Here is a 26577-nt window from a genome sequence, read left to right as displayed (position 1 = left end):
AGGTGGTACACAGCGGAGCCCAATGGGTACCCTGGCATCCTTGGTTTCACAGCGATACAGCTGCCCCTGGCGGTATCTTTCCACAGGTGGTGCAATGGTGGCACAGCGGCGGTAACCCGGCCTGTGCGCAGACTCACCTGTCTGTCCCTCACCCTGCTGCAGCCTGCAGGGCCGGCAGCCACCGCGCGGTGTTTTTTGCACTTGGCTGCGCAAGTCTAAAGTTCACCTAAAGTTTGGCTGATAAACAGCGCCAATGGGGCGAGTTTGAGGAGCCGGCGCGCACACAATGGGCTCCGCAGGGCAGCCTCCCCCTCCATTTGCATCCTGTAGGAATGTCCCCTGCCCTCCCCGCCCATTTGCATAAGTTATATGGGCTCCTGAGGGATGGAGGGCTGCTAGAAGTGTCAGGCGCTGGGAGGCCGGAGAGGAGCAGGTGGGATCTCCGGACTCAGGAGGACTGTGGTGGACTGTGGTGGTGTTTGTGGTGGACTGTAGCGGCCCCTTCCCCGGCAATCCCCTCGCCATGGTGTCCAAGCTCAGCTCCCTGCAGCAGGAGCTGCTGCACGCCCTGCTCGCCTCGGGGGTAACCAAGGAGGTGCTACTGCAGGCCATCGAGGAGCTATTGCCCGCGCCCCCCTTCGGGGTCAAGCTGGAGAACTTGCACATGTCCCCCGGGGAGCCGGACCCCGACACCAAGCCCGTCTTCCACACGCTGACCAACGGCCACGGGAAGGGCCGCCTCTCGGGCGACGAGGGCTCCGAGGACGGCGACGACTTCGACACTCCACCCATCCTGCGGGAGCTGCAGTCCCTCAACACGGAGGAGGCGGCGGAGCAGAGGGCCGAGGTGGACAGGATGCTGAGGTGAGGGGCCGCGGGAGGTGGGGGGCTCCACTGACCCTCACTACATATGACAGGTGTGCTGTGCTTGCACCCCCTCACACCTGAGGGGCTTTGAAGACCCCGGACCCCCTGGCACAGCGGGCAGGGCCAGAAGAGGTCCCGCGACCTCTGGGCCACAAGCCCCGCAGCGGACCGCACGGGGCTCACTTACCCGGTCACTTCTTCAAGGGCCCTTAGCGGGGGCTTTTACTTGCAGCAAGCTAGGGCCCCTAAAGAAAGGCCCCTTACTTTAATGTGATCCGTTCCATTCGGATGCATAATTGTATTTCATATCTGATATTTGTATCCTAATCGACGCCTAGTGCATGGTGTGTGTTTTGTGTGTGAAAGTAAGGTTACACACATAAACATACCAATACACTCACACTTATATTCATAAACACATCCATAATATACAACACTCACACATGCGGAAATATATATGCTTTTGTAGGTATATTGTATATGTGCATATGCATATATATTGCAGATTAGGGCAGGTTATGGCTAATCGTCATTACACATTGGGTTCAGAAAAGAATGAAAACTAGTATATATATATATATATATATATATATATATATATATATATATATATATATTTCCACTCCGTCACTCCTCAGCTTGCTCGCATAGACGGAAACGGACCACGGTATGGTGCATAAATATTTTTTATTGCCTTGCTCGGTCCTAATATATATATATATATATATGTGTGTGTGTTTATATATAAATATATACAATTACTTTACATTGTAGCTTTCGTTTTCATTGAAGCCTGGCTCGTGATGGCCGAAGGTACATTCTTCTGGCAGACTCTGTGTGTCTTATCCGAAATGTCATCGGACTCTGAGGGTCCAGCGGTTTACACGCCGATGACAGAGCAGGTCAAATGTTACAAGGTCCTCTAAAGTTAGGGACGTCCCTGTAAAGTGAGGCCAGACTCGGCCCACATCATAAACAATAAAACAAAAACAGAGGGCGTGAGATCCGAGATGGCCGTGCGGATTTTTACTCCCCACAGACTCTTTCAGGTTACAAAGTAGAGGAAATGTTATGGCTAAAATGGAGAACAGTGACTGGGAAGTAACTGAAAAGAAGGGATAATCCCCGCCGCAAAAGCGGCCGGTGCTCTCAAGTGAAAGTGACAACGACCCTGGCGTCATGTCACTGGCTTTTAAAACCGCTCTTTAGTTTTTAAAACGAAACAACCTGCCCTGGATCCATTAATATTGGGAGTCTGACGTTTACCCTTCTGACATTCACCTATACAAACTAAAACTGCAGGAGAGCTCTCCCTGAATGACTGCTCTGAACACAAACACACATTGCTGTTGACTTGAAAAGGGCTTTTGATAACTCACTCCCCCACCTTGTCCTGCGACCAGTCGGTAAAGTGGGGTGAGGGGACATGAATGATCCGGCACCCGCACCCCTGGGGATAGAACAACACGTTTAAAAAGTTAAAGTGCCCGCCGCATCCCAGCTCCCAGGAGCCGCTCACTGATTGTCTACCCTGGTGGGTATTTCTCGTCTTAATCACAATATTTGGCAGATCTGCGCATTGTATGTTATGAACACTAAAACATGAGCGCTGCGGGCTTCGTCTGCGGGTCCGGCTCGGCTTCCCACAGTCCAGATACGTTTTAAAATCGGGTTTTTTTGTATGGATAAAGCGGTTTTTGGCTCTCGCGTTGTTAAACCGAGTTATTAGCCGCAAAACTCAGCGATGGCCCCGAAAACAGCGCAGACAAAGCCGCAAAGTGTCAAAGTTTGACAGTCGAGATGTCAAATGCACTTCTGGACGGATCTTTCAAAAAAGCGGCCTTTCCAAGCCTGTTAAATAACAAATGTGCTTTACAGAGCCAAGTATGGCAGAAGCATGTTTTATATCAAGTAAACATTGCAATCATTATATTTTACACCGTAGTTGTGCGTAAGTAAGAGAATCGCTCGTGACAGGTATTTTCACTGAACGGTGTGTTACTTTTCCACGGTTCTCTCGTCATTGCTGTTTCGTTATTTATGTATAAAAATATGTTTACTTGCCCGCTGAAAGTTTACCTGAACGGGACAAGTACTACTATATTTAGTTCGCGTTACATTCATTTAAATAATGTATTATGTATTTTACTATTACTGTCAAGCATTGACCGTACGGCGCCTCATACATATCTGCCCAAAGCAAAATTCAAGATACACAATTTGCATTAAAAGAATAGACGGTTCAGCCACCGAACACACAATCCCCCCCCCCCCCCCCCATTTTTTAAAATATTTTTCTGTCATCATGAAAACAAAAAAAATGCACCGAAATCAGCAACAGGGACTTGTTTCCCTTTTAGGCCGAAACTTTCCAATTATATTTACTTGAAAATGTCTTTGAAAGTCTTTCTCAAATATCTCCTCTTTAAATGCAATTCAAAGCGGCGAATATAGTAATAATATAAAACCTTCTTACTTTTCACCAGGATCCTAACTGAATGGGGTCAGACTAGTAGATAATAATAAAGATTAATATATAATATATTATTGTTACTTGTGATTCCAAATCTATCTATCTATCTATCTATCTATCTATCTATCTATCTATCTATCTATCTGTGTGTGTGTGTATATATATATACACATATATATAAAATTCTACTTGTGATTCCAAATATATATTTATATATATACACATACATTCATATATACATCTATATACCATACATATCTGTGTGTGTATACACACACACACACATAGTGTAACGAGCATTAATATTCGATCATTCTGTTTGTTACATCTCTCCTACCTACTTTTTTTTAAATCTCAGAACTCGGAGTATTGCTTTTGTTGTTTCTTCACACATTTCGAGAGGTTGTGAGTGGGACACTTTCGAGCACTGGCTGGGAAGTTTAATGAGGGATAATTTGCATTTTAAGCCCTCTCCGGGGGAGGGGGAGAGATACAGAGGTGTCGGGAGAAGAAAGGGGGGTAGGCCTTGAGGTCTGTCTCGTGTGTGATCAGGGCCGTCTTGCACTTGTCCCTCTTAAATCTCTCTGCTCAGACAGGCTGTCTCACGTACCGGGGCGGGTAGCTCAGAGGGTTTTAAGGGGCTGGGAGATGTTATTCACCACAAACCTGTGTACATTTTATTTTGGTAAAGGGTTTCTCTACGACTCCATCGGGAAAATATCAAAACAATAATAAATTGTTCCCCGAAAACAGGGACGGGGAGATCCCGTCGATTTCACGAACCGAAAGTCGGTGTTTTTCACCAGTGGGTAAAATGGGCCCAGACACCAAAACAAAGCGTACCCGGAAGCACGTGGAGTCGGCGTTATTAATTTATTTCTATAAATCATCAACGGAAGACACACAAAGCGCCCGAAGAGGGTGAATGGGAGGCGGGTTACTCATTGGCGAAGTTGTAAAAATCCCAGGCTGCCGGGAGGGGACATGTGGAGGCCGCTCTCGGCTTTCTCCAAAGTGACAGTCTGCGGGGCGAGGAAAGCACCGCACCGAGCGAGGATCCGGGGTGAGGATGCGGGGTGTGGGGGGCAGGGGTCCGCTCCGGGGGATGTGTGGGCGCAGGGGTACGGACACCCACGAGAGATATAGGTCCGCTGCCAGGGCCTTACAGAGGTTTGAGGCCCGGCCAGTCTGCAGGTATTAATGGACTTTCGAGGCTTCTCTGTCTGAGGGTATTAATGGAGGATAGAGGCCCGCTTTTCGGTCCAGTGTAGAGTGCTGACATTTTGATTGGCCCAGGTGGCTAGCTGTCCCCCGATATCTCCGAGACTGGGAATTGACACTGGTGATGCGACGTTTCAGGTAGAAACATCAGGAATAAAGGGGATGTCTCGCGTTCCTTCGGCGAGGTGACCCCTAGAGTTGAATCGGCCAGTGGGTAGGCCCCGTCGGGGCACTTTTTACAGGGGGCACACAAGTTTCTGAATTCCCCCCACGACAGCGCCTCGTAACGAACGAACAGTAAGGCATGCTTCAGATTGTTTACAAACATTACAAATTAAGATGGCAATCAAATGGTAAAATATTAACATTTCGGTGCTATTAAAAATGACACCTTAAAAAAAGTGCCTCTAAAAACGATTATAATTTTCGAGTTTAGCTGCTATTTATGCTAATGACTTTCTCTGCAAATAAACTTTCAACATCACTGAATTACATCAGTCCAAGCGATACTCACAATAATCATTTTTTGAAACTATCCAAACCCCTGAAATCCAAGCGAAAGCGTTTTTCGCATTATTCATAGCGTTAAGAAGGATGCGCTCTAAAAACCATTGACCACGTTAGTTAATACTTAAAAAAAAATAGCATTGAGATATAGGAAACATTACAACACCCTACAGACCAAGAGATGTAAACATTAGGAAGACGGGAAGGGATGTGGCGTTATGGCCAGCGCCGTCGAATTTGAAACTGAGGAACCGGTTTCGAATCTCGGCGTCTGCTCAACCACTTGTGATTCGAGACAAATTACTTAATCTCCTCGTGCCTACAAAAACGGATAAACCATGTGTAATGGAACTGGTGATCAGTAATTCCCTCCAATACCTCCGGTCGACGTAGCGCTACATAAAACTGCAAAAAAATTACCAAATTCTGGCGATAGGGCAACAGACCCCCGAAAACACTAGACCTTTTCACCGGGATTTAAAAGAAAGTTTTACTGCCTGCAGCACACACATCAACACATTTTAACTCAATTTCAAATGTGATTTCTAAGTCTCTTTTATCTCAGAAGTAAGTAAACCTCTGTGATGGCGAATTAGAATTTTCGAAAACATTATGAAATCTGAAAACTAATATGACGTGTGCCCACAAGCTTTTCAAATTCGATTACGCTGACGGTGGGCTTCCGGATAGTAAATTGCTAGGCTATTGGGGACTGCTTGGGTGCCAAGGGCTGTCTCTGCTGTTTTTTGGGGCGGGGTGAGTGTTGGGGCTATATTCACTAGCTCAGATTTATTATGAAGGCAGTAAATACACCCGGCTGTGAATATTAACCATTGATGGGGTGGCAGGCTGAAATTCATGTTGTCTGGGTGTGATTTATATTTCCATAATGGCATGTTCACATGTGCATGGTGTTACTGCGCTGCTTCCCATCCCCAGAAACGCACACACCTGCAGTGGTGAGGCAGGGTCCTTGCCGAGCTCCAACCAAGGCTTCAGGAGTGGATGGGAGGGTGGCCTCACACAAGGGAGGCGCAGGCTCGCCTGGGAAAGAGGGGTTCATGCCCCGCCCGTGCCTTCATTGCGACGCTGTGCTGACGGCGCGGGCTCTGAAGTCCAGGGCGCTCCCAGCTGTAAAAGGGAGTCTGCAGGGGCGCAGAGCTGAGGGCGGTCCTGGAGCAGAGAGCCAGGCCGGTAGTGGCCTTCCGTGGGGCTGTGGTGTTCCCCCATCCACCCCCATCCCTCGGTCTGACCGGTTCCTTGTTTGTGCGAAGGCACCTTCGGGCCGTGTCCCTGCACTGCATGCGGTGTGAGTGCACAGCTGTACATGAACCTACAGTGTAGAGGAAGGGGGTTCTTTCCACCCAGACCTGCGGCTCTAACAGCCCCCACCAATAAACACTCAATACGTGGCTGTGTTCGATGATGTCATCTTGTGCTTTGAGATGCCTTGTGACGTCTTCACCGGCTCTCCCGTTTAAAGGTTTGCACCGATTGCTGTTAGGCTATCCTGTAAACAGCATAGCGCCTTGTTGACTCCCTGGCTAGGTCTGCGCTTTATAAAAGCCCCTCAGCAAGTGTTCCAAGGCATTGCCACCAGATAGTAATCGTTTGTAGACTGGCAAGCTGCGGACCGACCTCTCACCCCAAAAAGATACGCACACCCCAATAATCATTTTTGGGGAAAGTATGGGTCATAGTTATTTACAGTAACATTTGTCAACTTTCAAAGCCACTATATTACTGTTTAAAACATTAACCTGTCAAGGAATAGAGGTTGAAATAACAGTTGACAATTAATTATTTTCATAAGGAATATACTTGCATCTGCCGAACAATTTGTGGTCCGCATTGCTCCAGCCCAGAAGCCACTTCAGTCACTTGATGGCCAAGCGTGGATGACTGACAGGTCTAACCCACCTGCACGACCCTTAAGATCATAGCCAAAGGTGACTACCTTGTCACTGTGCTCTTTCTGTATGGACAGCACAGGCTGGTGACAAAGGTGTCAGAAGCTGGCGCAAACTCCCTCCCCAGCTAAGCTCACTGGTGGCCCACACCAGGGCAACACGCAGGGCTGGACTGGGAGCCAAAAACAGCCCCGGTAAAAATGCTCAACCGGCCACGCCCTCTCTTCACTCGCTGTCTCTCCGGCCCACCTGGGAATGCCCGGTGGAACAGAAGGCCTGTCCGGGCCTGGCAGGCATTCAGGTATAAACTGTGAGATGCAAAGTTCCCCAAAACACTCAAAACAAACCTAACAGGCGCCATTCTAACACCCGCCCTCCTCCGGCAACCAGAAGTGGCATTGCTTCCAAACAGCAATGACAGCCTCAAGCCCTCAACGCACCACTGGAAAGAATCGCTGCACAGGGCACCGGGCGCAAGAGGGCATCCTAACAATAGCTGCAACACGCCTGCTTGCAACAACGACAGCATCAAACGCCACACACAGGGCAGAGGGCTGCTCTCCGGCAAGCAAACTGCCCACTGGCAACGCACCTGACACGGGGCACGCGCAACAACTCTGCTCTGACATGACATGCGGGGGTGGGGCACCTGATGCCACCAATACAAGGCGAGACTCTCGTGGGGCAAACACAAGACCCATGGTAGGGCACCGACTTGATCCGAAGCGCCACAGCGCATGCCAGTCACTGACGACCACCGTGCAACAACGAGTTAATGCAAGTGTTATCTGCAGGGGAAATAGCGCAGATGAAAGATATGGATTCGGACTCTGCCTTTCACCATTGTAAAGCCGATAAAATGAGTGCAGCTGAGTTGGGTAGGACCTGAGTAGGATCTGAGGTATCCAGCAGTACGAAGCTTCAAGGCTGGGTAGCAAGCGCTATGTCCGTGTTATTACTTCGAGCTGATGCCCCTTGGTGGTTGCTGAATGTCGGGTGCTCAGGGCTGGACGCCCCCTTCTTGCTTTGAACACAACACAAGGTGGGTGCCAGAAGCGTCTGTCTCTGTGTGCTGTCAGCCATCTGCCTGTTTCAGGGCAGACATCTCAAAGGTTTCTGCAGCGTGGGTTTGTGATCGTTGGTGTGTGCGGGGTTGTGTGTATGTGAGCCTGCGCGTGTGCAAGACCGTCGGTGTCTCTGGTGGAGATTGAGCGCGTGCTTGATTTGAGTGTGTGTGGCAACGTGGCTCTCTGCTGGTTTTTGAGTGTATAGGCGAGCGCGTGCACGTGAGTGTGTCATGTGTCAGCGCAGGTGTGCATGTGTGTGTGACTGTAGGTGTCCTTGGGTGTGCGGTGTGTGAGAACATGCGTGTGCGACCGTCGGAGAGCGTGACTGCGTCTGAGTGTGTGTATGTATGTGTGAGTGAGTGTGTGTGTGTGTATGCACGTCTCAGTCTGCGGGGCCCACAGCCTGTTCATTCCATTTATTAAAAAACAAAAGGAAAGGAAACCAAAGTCCCATACAAACAGCTCAGGCGGGATACCTCAGATTTACTTTCTTCCTGTGTGAAGTTGGCCTTTTGAGGAACGCTTGTGTGTTTCGGTGGTGAAACAGTTCAAACAAGACGGGCACAGACGTGAGGCCGAGCCTCTGCTGTGTTTGCTCTCCTGGGGCCTCCGGGCTGTCAGAAAAAAACCGGCATCTTCTGTGCGCCGATTATTAATCATTTTAGCAGCAAAGTGAGCCGGGCCGAGTCACATTTCTATGGAGAGGGGCGTGCACAAGAGCAGACCATGGCTATGTCATACCTCCACAGGAGCAGACCCATGGCTATGTCATACCTCCACAGGAGCAGACCCATGGCTATGTCATACCTCCACAGGAGCAGACCATGGCTATGTCATACCTCCTTAGCAAAGTGAGCCGGGCGAGTCAAATTTCTATGGAGAGGAGTGTCTACAGGAGCAGACCCATGGCTATGTCATATCTCCTTAGACAGTGTCAACACCCAACCCACGGGCATTCGGTCAAAACTCAAAATGAAGTTCTTTCCGGTAAATAATCACACAAACTATAGGTTATGGCACCACCGGTCTGCTATTGCTCAGTAGTGACCACTATATGGACTTACTGAATCCATCCATTTATCCATCCATCCACCTACCCACCCAATCATCCACCCACCCATCCATCCCAATCCACCCACCCATCCATCCATCATCTATCCATCCACCTATCCATCTGTCCACCCACCCATCTATCCTGTAGTAGCTCCTGCAATATTATTTAGGATTTTTACAAGTAGAGAATTAACATTATGAATTCCCAAGCACTTCATGCAATATCACCTTTATCTAAGCATCCTGAAAAGAATGAGAAATAATGCAATATTATACAGCCGACTGATAAATACAGGCTGTATAATTAATCTGCATAGCAACCACCCAGAAGTTAACTAAAATATTACCAATTCACAAACCATTCCACACAAGCAGCAAAGATGCATCCGAACCTAACAACCACGAATGGACAGCAGTTCACTCCACCAGATGGAAACAAACATCAAAGACCTTCGGCATACACATGTGCACACATAATGATCCACACAGATCCCAGACTGGATCTAGACAGTCACCATCCACGGAAATCCATCAATAAACACATTCGCCTCCTCTAACCAACATAATTCATCTCCAACAACTACAAAACACAACCAAATACAATATCAATGCAACCAACACCTTAACTCCTGTCTACAAGAATCCCAGAACCCCAATGAGCTTCCAGATTCTCACGGCACCACGGAATAATACCAGAGGGAGAAATGTGCTCTAAAATGCACATAACCCAACACAATACACACAAAACACTAGTAAGAAGCAATGGAAAGCACGCACTCCAACAAAATACACAAAACACCAGTAATAGCAATCGAAAGCACGCACTCCAACAAAATACACAAAACACCAGTAATAGCAATGGAAAGCACGCACTCCAACAAAATACACAAAACACCAGTAATAGCAATGGAAAGCACGCACTCCAACAAAATACACAAAACACTAGTAATAGCAATGGAAAGCACGCACTCCAACAAAATACACAAAACACCAGTAATAGCAGTGGAAAACACGCACTCCAACAAAATACACAAAACACCAGTAATAGCAATGGAAAGCACGCACTCCAACAAAATACACAAAACACCAGTAATAGCAATGGAAAGCACGCACTCCAACAAAATACACAAAACACCAGTAATAGCAATGGAAAGCACGCACGCCAACAAAATACACAAAACACTAGTAATAGCAATGGAAAGCACGCACTCCAACAAAATACACAAAACACCAGTAATAGCAGTGGAAAACACGCACTCCAACAAAATACACAAAACACCAGTAATAGCAATGGAAAGCACGCACTCCAACAAAATACACAAAACACCAGTAATAGCAATGGAAAGCACGCACGCCAACAAAATACACAAAACACCAGTAATAGCAATGGAAAGCACGCACTCCAACAAAATACACAAAACACCAGTAATAGCAATGGAAAGCACGCACTCCAACAAAATACACAAAACACCAGTAATAGCAATGGAAAGCACGCACTCCAACAAAATACACACAACACTAGTAATAGCAATGGAAAGCACGCACGCCAACAAAATACACAAAACACTAGTAATAGCAATGGAAAGCACGCACTCCAACAAAATACACAAAACACCAGTAATAGCAGTGGAAAACACGCACTCCAACAAAATACACAAAACACCAGTAATAGCAATGGAAAGCACGCACTCCAACAAAATACACAAAACACCAGTAATAGCAATGGAAAGCACGCACTCCAACAAAATACACAAAACACCAGTAATAGCAATGGAAAGCACGCACGCCAACAAAATACACAAAACACTAGTAATAGCAATGGAAAGCACGCACTCCAACAAAATACACAAAACACCAGTAATAGCAGTGGAAAACACGCACTCCAACAAAATACACAAAACACCAGTAATAGCAATGGAAAGCACGCACTCCAACAAAATACACAAAACACCAGTAATAGCAATGGAAAGCACGCACTCCAACAAAATACACAAAACACCAGTAATAGCAATGGAAAGCACGCACTCCAACAAAATACACAAAACACCAGTAATAGCAATGGAAAGCACGCACTCCAACAAAATACACAAAACACCAGTAATAGCAGTGGAAAACACGCACTCCAACAAAATACACACAACACTAGTAATAGCAATGGAAATCATGCACTGCCCTGTAGTTAAAATGAAACAAAAAATTCTGAAGTCCAGGGTACAAAGACTTGCTTCTAGACCTTGTTTCTGCAGAGTTAGTGTGACTAATGATGTGACAGAGGAATTGACACAAGTCCTATTGCAGCATTATTTAAGCATGCTCTCAGCATGTTCATTACATGCTTGCACTTTTCATGTCTCTAAAATTACAGAACAGAGGACAGGACCAGTCGAAGATTACGTGAAGAGTGGCGTCACTAGAAGGGATTTTTTGTGGGGGGAAGCAATAGACCACAACCAGGGCTAGTAGGGCGACCTTCATAGTGTAGCACTGAGGAGAGAGAGAGAGAGAGAGAGAGAGAGAGAGAGAGAGGGAGAGAGAGAAAGAGAGAGAGAGAGAGAGAGAGCGAGAGAGAGAGAGAGAGAGAGAGAGAGAGAGAGAGAGAGAGTGTGTGTGTGTGTGTGTGTGTGTGTGTGTGTGTGTGTGTGTGTGTGTGTGTGTATATATATATATATGCAGGGAAATAGCCAGAATAAAATACCCCCCACTTTGAACCATGTTTGGCATGACCTTGAGTGAGTGAACGTGGGAAATGTGCATAACCAAATTTACCAAGGGTAATTTGACGTAGTGGATTTTGTACAGTATAATTATTGAAGAATTTAGCAAAAAGCTTCACCTTTTCTGGCATTTTTCGAGGAGTGCTAAAAAAAAACAATCAGGGTCTGCTCTCTGAGGTTGGCCTTCTGCAGAGTTTTTTTGTGGGCTCTTTCCAAGAACTCTTTCAAAGAACTCTTTCCTATAACTGTAAAAAAATCCAAATGGTGAATCTAACCAATTTCCCCAGATAACACATCCAATCTGCTTTCATCCACTCACGTGTTCGTAGTTCGGTTTTCCCAGTTAGAAATGCAGCAACCAGTGCTTATGAAATTACTTTTCTTTTGATATCTCTGAGAAATGGGTAATACCAATTTTTGAAGACAAACATCTTGCATTTTTTCATCATTTGAGACTGAGAGCTGTGGAAGGGGAATTCAGCCATTCAAAAACGAATACTTTCAGGTAACAGGCTGGCACAGCACAATGCAACTGGGCATATATTAAAGCTCTTCTCCATTCAACTTCAACTGCAAGATCGGGGAAGAAGAAACATTAAGTGTCCATGTAATTCAGCCTTACAAGTGAAGGGATACAGGCTTGGTTTGCAGCAGTACATTTAGTAATGCCAATAACTTTAGTGTCGTTTTATTCCAAACGAGAGAGGGAAAAACAGTGAACAAAACAGTGGCGCTCACATGCAGTGTTAATGTCGCCCACGTCTAGTGTCAATGTTGAGTGGCATGCGTTGTGGCAAGCGAAAGCAAGCCCCTGCTGCACTCCTCACTCACAAAAGCAATCATTAAAGGCCCTCTGAAGAAGAACGTCCTGCTTGAGGAGTACAGCTGCTATGGAGCAGCGAGGCTCCAGTCACTGGGAGGTGCGACCCTTACTGGGCTGTCTACACTGATAGGGTTGCTCGATTCTGCCTGTCGCCAGCTTAGAGGGCTCAGTAGGAGCCCCGCAGCCCCTGCCTAAGCTGATGGAGCCGGGGCCTTGCAATGCCACTGTGTGTGTAAATAACATATATATTTACGAGCATGTGTGTTTTTTAAAGTGTGTATCTATCTATGTAGATATAGGTAACTACACACAAACATACAAAGCCATATTTAAACATTTTAAGCAACAATGTAGGCTCGCTTATTGCCTCAAACAATAAAGAATCACTGCTTTCCCTTGAAAGGTAGTTGGACATATTAATGTGAGTGGCACAGGGCGACTGCATTTTATTTCTGTGCCATCCCCGGGCACGGTCTGACTTTTAACAGCTGTAGTGGTGGGGGTCTAATGATGAGCCAAGACAAATGAAGCTGTGGTCCTATAGGCAGGGCCACAGGAATTATGCGATTCTGTGACTTTTTTGCGTAATTAATGATTAGGCGCATTTGCCACATAATTCATCACCTACTGCATAATCTGCAGAGTTTAACCAAAAAATGTGTTTCTAGCTCCAACGGACCACAAGTAACTAAAAAAGTGGCAACGTGTTTTTGGTTGCAGTGGAAGGCCCTTCGCAAAGGTCAATTGATCATCTTTCAATTGCTTATTTCTTTATTTGGTTGTTAAAATGGTACTAATGAGATGCAATCTTTGGCCAGACAGTATTATTATGTGAAAAAATGAAAAAATTATGAGATAATACTATCCAAAAATGTACCGAATTATGATGCATAAATTGACTTTTCTAACAGCATAATTTAGTCAACCCTGCCACATAATTTGGTACTCCCTGCCACATAATTCCAGTGCCCCTGCTTATTGGCCACATTGCCTCCACAGACGCCAGAGATGTTAAATCAGAGAAATGTGTTTAATTTGCGCAGTGACCTGGTCTATCTTCATACTCAAGATATAATGAATTCATGTCTAAACTAAGTTTACCAGTTGGCATTTATTAATGGCACCCCAGTCTTGGGCAGTCACTTAACAAACCATTATGAGTACTTTAGCATTGCAGGTTCCATTGCAGTTAAAACAAGACTACATCTCCCACAATGCATGAGGTTGTTCAATAAAGTCCAGCACTAAAACCATGGTGTGCCTGGAGGGATGGATTCCACTGCTAGTGCTAACACTATTCACCGCCAGATATTTTGTAAATCCTAATGTTAGCTTTCTCTCCAAACGGGTTAAACCTCCTAAATGGAGCCTGAAGGGCCTGAAAGGATTGGCAGCTCTTACCTGTCATTGACTGCCTCCATTGGCTAATGAGAAAGTTGGAAAGCTTAAAAGGCCTGCACACTCCAACGCATATAATGAAACGTCCATCTTTGAGGGCCAGGGATATTTAATGAGCGGTGCATTATGGGATCTGCATTGAAGGGAGAAGTGCAGCATTGATTGAGGTCATGACTTGGGTAGAAGAACAGGTTCTGGGGCAGGTGCAGATTTCAGTGCTTCTCTGTACAGGGTGAATGGTTTGACAATGGTGCTTGCCGTACTCGCAGACATGGTGAAAGCGCAGATTCTGTGCTGAGGAGATGCTAGCGCCTAGCAAAGACATTTTAAGCTATGGGAAAAGTGGGCTATGGCCCAGGGCCCCGGGTTTGCAGGGGCCACCTGTGATAGCGCAAGCTGCGTTCTGCAGAGTCTTGCCATGATAACCTTGAATAATTCTTAAACAGATTGTTTTAAATACCGTTTTCCTTTAATGTGTTTTTAATGTGGGTGTTGTGCGAGAGCACATTACAGACATTTTGCAAAGAAACATCAGTGGGCTGCTGCAGTTACAATATTGAAAGCCCGTCACTATCCCCGAATATTAGATTTAAACACATTTACAGTGTGCCTATGCACTGTCAGTGGCCTCGCAAAGAGGGGTGAAAGAGCTAAAAATGTAATCATAAAATCATAGCTGTTTCGAACAGGGCCCCCCAAAATTCATTCGGCCAGGCCCCACAAAATACTGTCCCTGGCGCCTAGTTGCACCTGTTGAGAGTCGCTTTGTGAATCTGGCCACGTGGAAAAGGACCAAGCCTGCTCAGGGTGGTGTCTTTTGTAATTCTCCAGGCAAGTAAACATACTCCGATTCCCCTCACTGGACAGTGTGCCCTGCTGTTTATTTACCTGAGAGTTAATGTGCTTCCTTTGTGTACACTTGTTTCTTGAACAAGAGGGCACGTGGACAAGACTGGATTTTCCAGCTACGGATGCCACGCAGGACTGCTCCCTTCGGACCGCGAGAGACCAAAACAAAATCAGTCAGCGCATTAATTGGGCACAGGCTGAACTCTCGAGACGCCCTTGAGCTCAGAATGACTTCCTGCTTCCTGGGTCGGTTACCATGCCTGACAGAGCCGAAGGAGCGGTGGCCGATGGGAGAGGAAGTGACTTCATTCCTCAAGAACATTCCACGTTCTCAGTCAGGCATTGCGCCACCGGACAGCAGTCCTGACGTCATAAATGGTGCCTAGTAACAGCATTCGGCCCCTCCCTAGAGAACGGCAGAAGGTTGTGCTGCCCTTCTTGCCCAGGACCAAAACTGGATCTTATTGAGGCCTAAGGTGAGCTCCTCCTGCATGCCTCGATCACTGAGCGTTCAATGGCACCTACTTACCCAAGGACATCGGCCATCTTGCCTCTTGCCTACTGACATGATTTTTTTTCTTTGTGTTTTCTGAAGGTGCTTGTGGTTCTACAGCCCATCTCTAGCAACACTTATTGTTTGGCTTTTAGAAAGAAAATAACAAACAGTTTTTATTCACAGCCTCCTCCACAGCATTCCGAATAAGTGCCATGCAGTAATTTAGTTTACAGTGTTGTGGAAGCCATAAGTAATGTGGGCGTGTCTAAAAGCTAGACGTTGACTGGCCACAGTACATAAATGGCAACATTTTGGAAAAACAATTGGGAAAATGTATTTCCCCCAAGCAATTTCAGGGGGAACACTACCAAAAGAAATCAGTTTTTTGGCTTGAGAATCGTGAGTCTCCCGTCTGAATCGGATCTATTGGTATGTATAATAGTAGCAGCTGTGAGTGAATCTGGCACTAGCTATATTGTTATTAATGTTTGCAGACACCATGAACACACCATAGGCATTTCTGCATTCTGGTCCCTGAGGGGGGACGGGTTCTTGTTTGGAGCATTAGGGGCAAAATCTTGAGGTGAAGAGAAGAGTTATGCTGTCTCTAAGCATCCCTACCACTCGCAAATGTGTCCGTAGACCTCCCTAGCAAAGTCCTCATGGAGTCAGTGGACCTAAGCTCGAGGGAGCGGGTCCCCAGCTGTCAGTGCCTTTGCTGGCCCTGGAGTTAGGGATCATGTAGGTAGCGAAGGAAGACAAAGAAGGCTGCCCTGTTTACGTCCACTCCTTGCACTTCCCATAGCCCTCTAGTATGAAATAGGAGGCTGTTGTGGGGCTAAGCATGGGACAATGGATCAGCATTCTAAGGTCATCAAGGGTCAGAAGTTGGGTGATGTCACTTCCGCTGGTGTGGTGGTGAATGCATGTTTAGGGGCCCAGCAGCACGAGGGAGGAGCTGCTAATGCTGGGCTCGGTCACAACACTAGGCCACATGACTTGGTCACGTGATCATACCTTGCACTCCTTTCTCTAGGGCCAGCCCTAAGACACCACAGGCACTTGCTAGGCACGTTAGTTCAGCGTTTGCCCGTAAATTGAGAGGATTTGGCGGGAAGGGCAATCGCAGATAGTCTGAGATTCACCGAAAGCGGTATGCTGGTGTAAAAAGTTGGTGTACAGCGAATTATGCGTGTTTCCTCATTTGGTTTCCAAGCTTCGTGAACCTGGACGCCTCTTTGAGACCAACTCTCCCTATGAAATGATATGCTGTCTTTTGGGAATGAATACAATGTACGTGGGTGATGAGCAGAACCGAACTGTCCTCTGGAGTACATTGATGTAATGCTGCATATATCTGTTTCGGCTGGGTGTGGCACCTTTTACTGCACCTACTGCACTATTTCCACATCGGTCCAATGTGTCTCAGAGCATGGACTTCTGCACTGTCACTGTTAGTGATCTAGCTGCTTCTCCCGCTTCGAGGGTGCACCAGGGGTGGAGCTGCTCCTGAGTAACTTTGTTTCGATAACTTGCATGCACCAGAAGTGATATCAGAGTGCTGCAGATGAATCAGAGTCATGGTAGTAAAGTGCTACAGGTCTGTAAAGTCTTGGTATTATAGTGCAGCAGGAGTGACAGAGTCTTGGTACTATAGTGCAGCAGGAGTGACAGAGTCTTGGTATTATAGTGCAGCAGGTGTGACAGTATCTTGGTATGATAGTGCAGCAGGTGTGACAAAGTCTTGGTACTATAGTGCAGCAGGTGGGACAGAGTCTTGGTACTATAGTGCAGCAGGTGTGACAGAGTCTTGGAACTATAGTGCAGCAGGTGTGACAAAGTCTTGGTACTATAGTGCAGCAGGTGTGACAAAGTCTTGGTACTATAGTGCAGCAGGTGTGACAGTCTTGGTACTATAGCGCAGAAGGTGTGACAGAGTCTTGGGACTATAGTGCAGCAGGTGTGACAAAGTCTTGGTACTATAGTGCAGCAGGTGTGACAGAGTCTTGGTACTATAGCGCAGCAGGTGTGACAGCATCTTGGTACTAAAGTGCAGCAGGAGTGACAGAGTCTTGGCATTAAAGTGCAGCAGATGTAACAGTATCTTGGTACTATAGTTCTGCAGGAGTGAGAGTCTTGGTATTATAGTGCAGAAGGTGTAATAGTATCTTGGTATGATAGTGCAGCAGGCGTGACACTATCTTAGTACTGTTGTGCAATAGGTGAAAAAGAGTCTTGCTACTATAGTGCAGCAGGTGTGACAAAGTATTGGCACTATAATGCAGCAGGTGTGACAAAGTCTTGGCACTATAATGTAACAGGCGTTACAGAGTCGTGGTACTATAGTGCATAAGGTGTGACAGAATCTTGATATTATTCTATAGCGAGCGTGTGAAAATCTTGGTGTGGTAGTGCAGCAGATGTGACAGAGTCTTGGTACTATAGTGCAACAGGTGCGATAGCGTCTTGGTATTATTCTATAGTAGGTGTGTGAAAATCTTGATGCTGTAGCACAGCAGATGTGACAGAGTCTTGATACTAAAGGGCAGCATGTGTGGCAGACAGATTCTTGGTATTATAGTGCAGTGGGTGTGACAGAGTCTTGGTACTAAAGTACATCATGTGTGACAGATTCTTGGTACTATAGTACAGCAGGGTCTTGGTACAATAGTGTAGCAGGGTCTTGGTACAATAGTGTAGCAGGGTCTTGGTACTATAGTGCAGCAGGGTCTTGGTACAATAGTGTGGCAGAGTCTTGGTACTATAGTACAGCAGGATCTTGGTACAATAGTGTAGCAGGGTCTTGGTACAATTGTGTAGCAGGGTCTTGGTACTATAGTGCAGCAGGGTCTTGGTACAATAGTGCAGCAGAGTCTTGGTACTATAGTGCAGAAGGTGTGACAGAGACTTGGTGCTATAGTGCAGCAGGTGTGACAAAGTCTTGGTGTTGTATTGGGGTGACCAACTGGACTGGATGCAAATTCGGGACGGTGAGTGTAAAATTTCAGGACAAAGGGTCAAAATTCAGGATAAAAATTAATCCAATAAAATGAACTATTCATTACATGTTTACCTTATTTCTAGCTGGAAATGAACCCCTAGCCCTCCCCAACCCTCTGTAAAATTGTCTTGTTAATTCCTATCAAGTTTAGACAATTAATTAGATGTTGGGTGTACTTTATTATTATTATTTTTTTTTATTCAGAGAGACATTGTACATATGATCATATTCATAATTAATTCATTTGTTATACATTATCAATAGTTATCTAATAATCCAAATTAATACTTATTACAAAAAAGAAAAACAGGGGAGAGATAATACATTAGAGCATTTAACATTTACACATTGCCCTACCCCTTTTAATCACTTCGCAATTGGAGCCCATAATTTTATCCCTATTTTCTAGCCTGGTACCGCTTGCAGGCATATAAAGCCTGTTCAAGTTTATATACGGCTATAAAACGGGCCAGGTATTCATGAAAGCATGGGGGCATTGGGTCCTTCCATCTAGTTGCATTGAGTAACCTAATTATAGTAACTGAAATAAATATGATACTGATCTGAACTTGATCTATCTCAGCACTACTGTCGTATCCTATCATCATAAGGGGTTAATACCACAGTTTTGCCAAAGATCCTCTCCCAGAACTTTACCAATTCTATTTTTAGCAAATCAAGCTGTGAACACCCATAAAACATATGAATCTCTTCTGCTGGTCCTACCCCACATCTAGGGCATTTGTCGTCCTCCCTTTTCCCCCATTTAAATAATTTGTTCGGGGTAAAATACAGATTATAGATCGTTTTATAGTGTTGCAACTTTAAATTGGCTGATAAGAGGGTTTTCTTTACTAACCGTCGTGACATATTAATATCTACTTCATCATTCTCTAATCTACTGGCCCTTTTAGTTTTGTTTTTTTCAATATCATCCGGAACTTGCTCCATCATCATGCCATCATATAAGTGTTTAATTTTACAGGTAGATCTCCCCATAATCTCAAACAATAACATTTTAGCACTAGGAATTGCCTGTCTCCTTTTATAAAAAAAAACCTTAAGTTGTAGGTATTTAAAATAATGCCCATCTGGAATTCCATATATTCTTTGTAGCTCACTAAATAAATATAGTTGGCCATTGGACTGAATATCTTCCACTGTCCGTAAGCCAAGTTGCTCCCATTGTTTGCCTATAACATCATAAAACACGGGGGAAATAAGGATGATCTCCAAGTGGGTGTTTACTTTGTAAACTTCTCGATATTCATATGTTTTTGTATTCTACCCCAAACTTTCCATGCATTCATAATAATCTTCAATCGAACCATCTTATAATAGCTGGGTTCCAGATCACGAGGTAGCAGTGCTTTTGACCTATCCCCGAGCGCCAGCTTGTAAATTGTTGGGAGACCCTCTGCTTGTGCCCCGCTGGTTCCACCAGCATTTTCAAAAAAGAGTATATTCATATGTTGTAGCAAAGCTGCCCAATAATAGAAAGTTAGGTTAGGAGCAGCCCACCCTCCCCGTGCTCGTGGCAAAGTAAGAAACTTTAAAGATCTCCTAACCTTACCATATTGCCAAATAAATCTACTGAATATGGAGTCTAAAGCTTTGATTATGGACCCTTCAGTTTAAACCGGGAGGGCCCTGAACAGATGTCGTGTGTACCTTCAAATGCACTATTTATCACCATGTTTACTAAAAATGTATTGGAGGAGAACTCCCATCCCGCCTGCCTGATATCGAATTGTTTGCCATTCCTTTGTATTCACCAATGATATGGGCCGAACGTGTTTTAAAATGCGGGATTTGCCTCTCATGTCCCAAAATCATCAGTAGAAAAACCTGCATATTCATGTAAAGGTCCCTTTAAAAATTATATACAATTTCACCCATTTCTGCTGTCGCAGTTTGCCGTAAAAGGCACTGTCTACCACGTTGTCTGAAATGTGGCACCATATTACCTAAAGAACATATAGTTAAGTGAGAGTGAGACTTTAAAAAAAAAATCTTTATGGTGATTGGTCTCATTCTGACCCTGCTGTGAGGGGAGAGATTTGGTTGCACCACCTCGGGGTGGGGCTGCTGTAGGCCCTTAAGCTCACAGCAGGTGCGCAAGCTGGCCCCTGCTGTGAGAGTTAAAGAACTCTCCGGCTGCCTGCCGGGAGATATCTCACTCTAATGGCCGAAATTACATAAAAAAGGCGTCCATGAAAGAATTCCTCACGGACAAGAGGCCTAAATAACGGGCGGTCAATGAAATTTACGGACGGTTGGTCACCCTATGTTGTATAGTTCAGCCAAGTCTTGAGGTGAAGGAGGGAGCTGAAAGTGCGTGTAAGGGTAGGATTAGGAGGACGCAATGAGAGTTGGAGTCTGGATGAGTGCCGCGGAGATGACATGAGTCTTCTGTCCTTTGTGGGACTCGAGGAAGTCCAGTTCAAGTGACCCATGTGTTGGGAGACCATTTTAGAATAGTGAGCCTAGGCTGGGCATAGGTTTTTCACAAAATGGTTTACATCTGGAGGGGCAAATGGCAGTGGGGCCTGGGAGGCTGCCCTCCGCATCAGTGAGCATACCTTTGTGTAATGCAAGCTAGCAGGTGTTGAAATGAACCACTCGTGTACGGTGTAATCCACTCTTAAGAGCCCTCGTCATTCACCAGTGGGAACATGCTGAATGCTGTCATATGAGGGAGAAGTCACTTGGCCCCCTGGAGATCTATCCTTTCAAGCTCACTGTATGATTCTAAGATAGGTTCCCATTCCCCCCTCCCCTGTATGGTCTCTCTCTTAGCAGCTTCCCGTTTTTTAAACTTCTTGGTGTTGGCTTCACAGTCTGACTTGTCCTTTGTCTTTTTCCACTCCAGTTTTTTAAACGTCTTGGTGGTGGCTTCACAATCTGACTTGCCCTTTGTCTGTTTCCACCCCTGTATTTTATACTTCTTGGTATTGGCTTCATAGTCTGACTTGTCCTTTGTCTGTCTCCACTCCAGTGAGGACCCGTGGCGGGCCGCGAAGATGATCAAAGGTTATATGCAGCAGCATAACATTCCTCAGCGAGAGGTGGTGGACGTCACCGGCCTCAACCAGTCTCACCTGTCCCAGCACCTCAACAAGGGCACACCAATGAAAACCCAGAAACGGGCAGCCTTATACACCTGGTATGTAAGGAAGCAGAGAGAGATCCTCCGACGTAAGTACATCCAAGCGCATTCCTAACAAACTCTGGCGGGCTCGTCAAACCCATCTCTCCCTATTTCAGAAACACAGTTATGCCTGCCCCGTTGTAACCTATCTTCTGTTCCACAGTAGTTTCCCGTGTTCATTCTCATACACAGCGACGTTGGGTAGAGGATATGACGCAAAAAGATAAGTGAAGGGGCAAACGCTATAGAGGTCAGGTATAAACACCAACACCAACAGCCTAGCCCAGTCTTTCCACAGATACTCCTGTGCCAGGGCTTGCCCTACGCAACCTGCGGAGAGCTTTTCCCTTGTACCCTGAAGTCTCCATTCTGCCAGAAGCCCAGGGAGTGGGGCTTTAGGGCCAGGGAATCCCTGACACAGTGTGATACCAGGTCAAGAACTGACAAAGGACCCATGGACTTGGACCCAGACTACAACTGAAATGGGGGAAAGGGGACACATGTGTCCCCATTACAAGGAGAGCAGGAACAAGTAAGCCAATGTAGGCATTACCAGACCCAAACCCATGAGGGAACACCCCAGACGGGAATTTAAAGAGTCTTGAACATCACCCTTGAAGACCAACGTGCACCTGCGTAGGACCTCAGATGGGCACAGCCCTTCGCTCTTGCAGCTTCAGCTGAGAAATGACAAGCATCACTGCCACAGCTGACATAGTTTAGGCGGGAAACAGCAAGACCACCAATTCAGAGCACCCCTTAAGGACAATCTCTGACACAGTTAACACTCAGGCAGGTTAGGCTGGAAGATCCCAAGACTACACCATAGGGAAAACCATGCACCTTCCAGACACACCGTGCCCACACTTAGACTGACCAGGAAGGATGGTGCAACCCCCTCACCTCTGACCGCGACCTGTGGCTGAGCAAACCCACAATCATAGACACCCCCTGACCAAGAGAATAACATATGAAGAGGCTACGTGCTTGCAAAAACTGTGCAGCAGATTTTATAGATGACACAATATGGAGTAGTTGAGGGGGAGATCATTAGTAACATTACAAATGCAAGGGTGTAACTTGGGATTGTTTTTGGCCAGGGTGTCAAAACACACACAAAATGAGCAGGCTAGATGGATCAAATGCGATTTAAATTACATTACTTCTAAATGTAGCTACATAAAGACACACACATTCAACAGAAAGCCATGCAATGTCAGTAAGAGAGCCTTCAATGAACCTAAAAACCCTGAAATGCACATAGTATCTCAACCACAACACCGTTGGCACAGTACAGAATCCCAGGCTGGAGATAAGTCACAAAACAAGCTCTAAGACCCAGATTTCTATAGCACCAACAAACAACGTACATACCGTGGTCAGGAGTCAGAGAGTAGATGGAGAGCGAGGGCGAGTATTCTCAAGCACCAATGAGATCTCAACAACAGGCGCAAGAAGTAAGCAATAGGGTAACAGAGACCTGCGGTACAAACACACAGTCATGAGCTGAGGATCACAAGACCCAGGCCCACAAGGGAATTGACTACTTTTCGACCATCGAACCTGCAGGCTACTAGTGTGCAAACACTGCTGTGGGTGGACCACTATCAAAAACTCCACAGTAGAACATAAGATGCCACTTTGCTACTCTCTCGCTGTTTGTCTATAGTCTTACTGACACATTACTCTTATGGCGAACTCTCCACCGCCAGCAGTCATGGCACTATTATCTGCCATACTCTACTTCTAACATAAATTTCTCGTGAGTGGTGCCGCGCCACAAAATGTTGCCAAAAAAGTAAAAATAGCCATAGTGACTAGTGTTTATCGGTCTTTTACTTTGAGATGTCTGCATCCTTAGATGCCATTTATAAAATGTTGACTCCATACAGTGGCGGCTGCTATCGAACAGGGGTGGTGGAGAGGGAGGGCGGAGGGAAATGTAGAAAAAAGCACTTACCTGGGTATGGCCGGCCGCCGGCTCTCCTCCGTCCTCATCTTCTTCCTGTCTCAAGTCCCGGCAGCACAGACGCACACAGGGTCCCAGACTCCCCTAGCCAATCACGACGCTGCTGTCACCAGCATGACAGCAGCATCGTGATTGGTCTGAGCGCCTTAGTTTAGAGCTCAGACCGGGACTGGGAGCTTGTGCATGTTCTCTACCTACGCTGTACAATATAGCTGAGTGGAGAACATGCTAAGTGCGCATTACTCTTTGGCCGGCCCAAGACGGCCAGCCAAACGGGGAAGGAGTGGTGGCACTTACCACTCCTTCCCCCTGCTGTGCGCAGCCCAGCCGCGCCACGCCCCGCCCCGCCCCGCCCGCAGGAAACTAACTGAGCCACTGCAGTCTGGAAAAATAAAATGATGATAACGTTGCATTATCATTTTATTTTTCCAACTGCTCGGAGGGCAGTGGGGCAACGCTCCTTCCGCCTTAGCGGAGGAGCCGCCACTCACTCCATGCACCGACATGATAGTAGTAGGGTGCTGAGTCCCTATGTATATATTACACCAGAAGTAGGCTAGAGTGATGCATGTGTTAAACTCATCAGGAAACACTGTATATCGGCTCTTAGATATAAGACAACTGTATGCATGTATACATTGTTCATAGAACTGCATACTTGGTAAATGTATTTTTTTTCTCATATCAGACAAACCCTATGTACATACATGCTAATCTTAGAAGGATCGACAGTATGTGAACGTTTTTGATAAGACGCCTCTATTCACATGTGATGCACAGATAAAATCCTGCTGCAGGTATCTTCATGAAAGACGCGACACTTCATGCATGTGATAAGCAGAACAATGGGCATAGTGCAAATATTTTAGAATCAAATGGTTGGATGGATGTATATGAAAAACAATTAATTATTTGTGCATATCTTTTTATGGTAATGAGGTGGCCCCTTGCACATACGTAATATACCTGGGGTAAAGAACACGGCATACATATGTCATAATGAAGTGGTTTAACCTCATAGGTGATGTTGTTCAGCAGAAACTTGTCATAGGAACTTTTTATCACACCATATAAAGTCCATCCTCTATTGGGTACAATAAACGTCACACCAAACACTGGGTCAAGCGAGGGCCAATGAGCCATTCTAAACTCAGCAGTGGTGAGTATAAAACACTAATGTTTAAGCTGGGTATGGTTTTAGTGGATTAATGTGCCCACGGTAGGGGCCTGTGTTCGACCTCATGGTCACAGGTACAAATCCCAGTAGATCCACTCAGCCTTTCATCCTTCTGAGGTCGATAGAATGAGTACCATTGAGCTGGTTAACAATAAACATCTGTTATTCAGCGCCAAGACACCTTCGGTGGACGTGCGCTTTACAAATACACGTTATGTAAGCTCCAAGCGCTAGTTTCATCTGTTATTATGTTCCCTTTAAATAAGAACGTACTTGCTTACAACAAAGACAGTTTAGCTCCTTGAAAAACGCGTGCAGAAGGTCCTTGCCGCCTAAAATGTTGGCCAGATCACCGAGGACCGCGCCGCCTCCCAAGTGCAGCCAAGAGCCTTTTAATGAAGTGCAAAGGCGCATCCGAGAGGTTATCATGGCGGCGGTAAATCACGAGGGCAAGGGGGCTGTCTGGTTCCTAGGCATGCTACGCGTCACCATGGTGATTTCCCACGGTACTGGTCCTGGACGGCCCTCGCTCTCTATCACCATAACATGCACACACGTCTTCCCGGTTCCTCTGTGGTATCAGCAGGTAGAACGTGGTCCCCAGCTCAGCCCCTGCGCAGTGCGTTCCTTTACACGTGACGGAGGAAGCTCGCGGCAGCTGTGGCCTGCCTGCCACAACATGATGCCCACACTGCACAAAATGAGGATAGTCCAGCGTCTGACGTAAATACACAGGCCCCGGGCTGGGTGTGGTCCCTTCCTTGAATGGTGACTCCCCCCATCCTACCCAGGGCCGGACTGGAAATCAAAATTTCCCCAGGCAAAAACTCAGAAAGGCACCAATCACTATGCAGGAGACAGAGACCAGAATGGGGCCATGGTCTCTTTCATGGTTGGGCCATGGCAGCTCAGAAAGCATCCGCCTAGCCTCCACTGCACCCAGAAAATGGCAGCATAGCCAGTTCGACCCTGCCACGCCTAAGACCTCATACTTTAAGTGATGGCGTCGCCCCCTCCCTCCCCCCCACTAGCAGGGTGCAGCCACTGCCAGAGCAAGAATGCCCTGTAATTGTCCACCCTGAACCATTACTTAAGGGCAGGTTCATTCGCTGCATTTCCGATCAGACATGTTGTAACAGGAAGTCCCGCCTCAACAGAAAGTCGTGCTTGAAGAACATAGAGTCAAGCGGCTTATTTTAAAAAAAATGAATTTAGTGATTGGCACTCTCTAAATGTAAGTGTCTCTTTTGAAAGGACAATGAACTATACAACGGATGTCAGAGGAAAATAAGGGAAACAGTCCAAAAAAAGGAAATAGTGAAAGTTCCCCCGTGCTCTGTGCCACCTAAGGAGGTGTGCTGCCCTCAACGACAGGAAGAATCTCCAGGTTCTTAAAAAGTAGACTCCACCCTTTAATGCAGTTTGCCTGTTGGCTTTTATGAAGCTATTTTGAGGTTGTGGTGCAGTTGGTGGGTGTGTCTTCTTTTTGAAGCGCAACATCCTGTCCTCATAGGTGATCACCCAGGCCGCCGTCTTGTCTTAACACCTCTTCTCTGTCCAGATTAATTTTTCAAATCTCTAGTTGTGTCAACAAAACAGGTCAAAGGTTGTGGCAAAGGGGTCAAACAACTGATATTTTTTTTCTACATATTACATGTTATTCGTAATTATTGATTTGTGTTGTGTTGAGTTATTTTAATGGTGAGGCTGCCGGAGACTGGGAAATGGGGATTTGGTATGTGACCCTTAAAGGCCAATGGAATGGGAACAGAGTAAGTGAAATGTGACCCACTCCACCCCGACCCATCGGCCTTTCAGACTCTGTCCCATCCCACTAGCCTTTCAAAGTTGCTTGCCGGATTGGAAATCTCCCCATTTCTCAGTAGACTATAACTACAATA

At 46.1% G+C, this 26577-nt stretch overlaps 1 protein-coding gene across 2 annotated transcripts in view; it reads left to right on the top strand.

Annotated features, from left to right (window-relative positions):
- Nucleotides 1-251: 251 nt before the first annotated feature.
- HNF1B (HNF1 homeobox B) overlaps nt 252-26577 on the top strand; it is a 115197-nt gene continuing 88871 nt past the window's right edge. The window contains exons 1-2 of one of the 2 annotated variants that reach the window (XM_085649499.1): nt 252-864; nt 21378-21577. In XM_085649499.1, the coding sequence (XP_085505625.1) occupies nt 524-864; nt 21378-21577 (541 nt within the window). In that variant the 5' untranslated portion in view covers nt 252-523. The remainder of the gene's footprint in view (nt 865-21377; nt 21578-26577) is intronic. The other variant, XM_085649500.1, reaches the window with a different exon arrangement.

Source organism: Triturus cristatus, chromosome 3_2 (genome assembly GCF_964204655.1).
Source record: "Triturus cristatus chromosome 3_2, aTriCri1.1, whole genome shotgun sequence".
Lineage (NCBI taxonomy): Eukaryota > Metazoa > Chordata > Amphibia > Caudata > Salamandridae > Triturus > Triturus cristatus.
The sequence above is the reverse complement of the archived record's forward strand: the minus strand, read 5'-3'. Positions and strand labels throughout refer to the sequence as shown.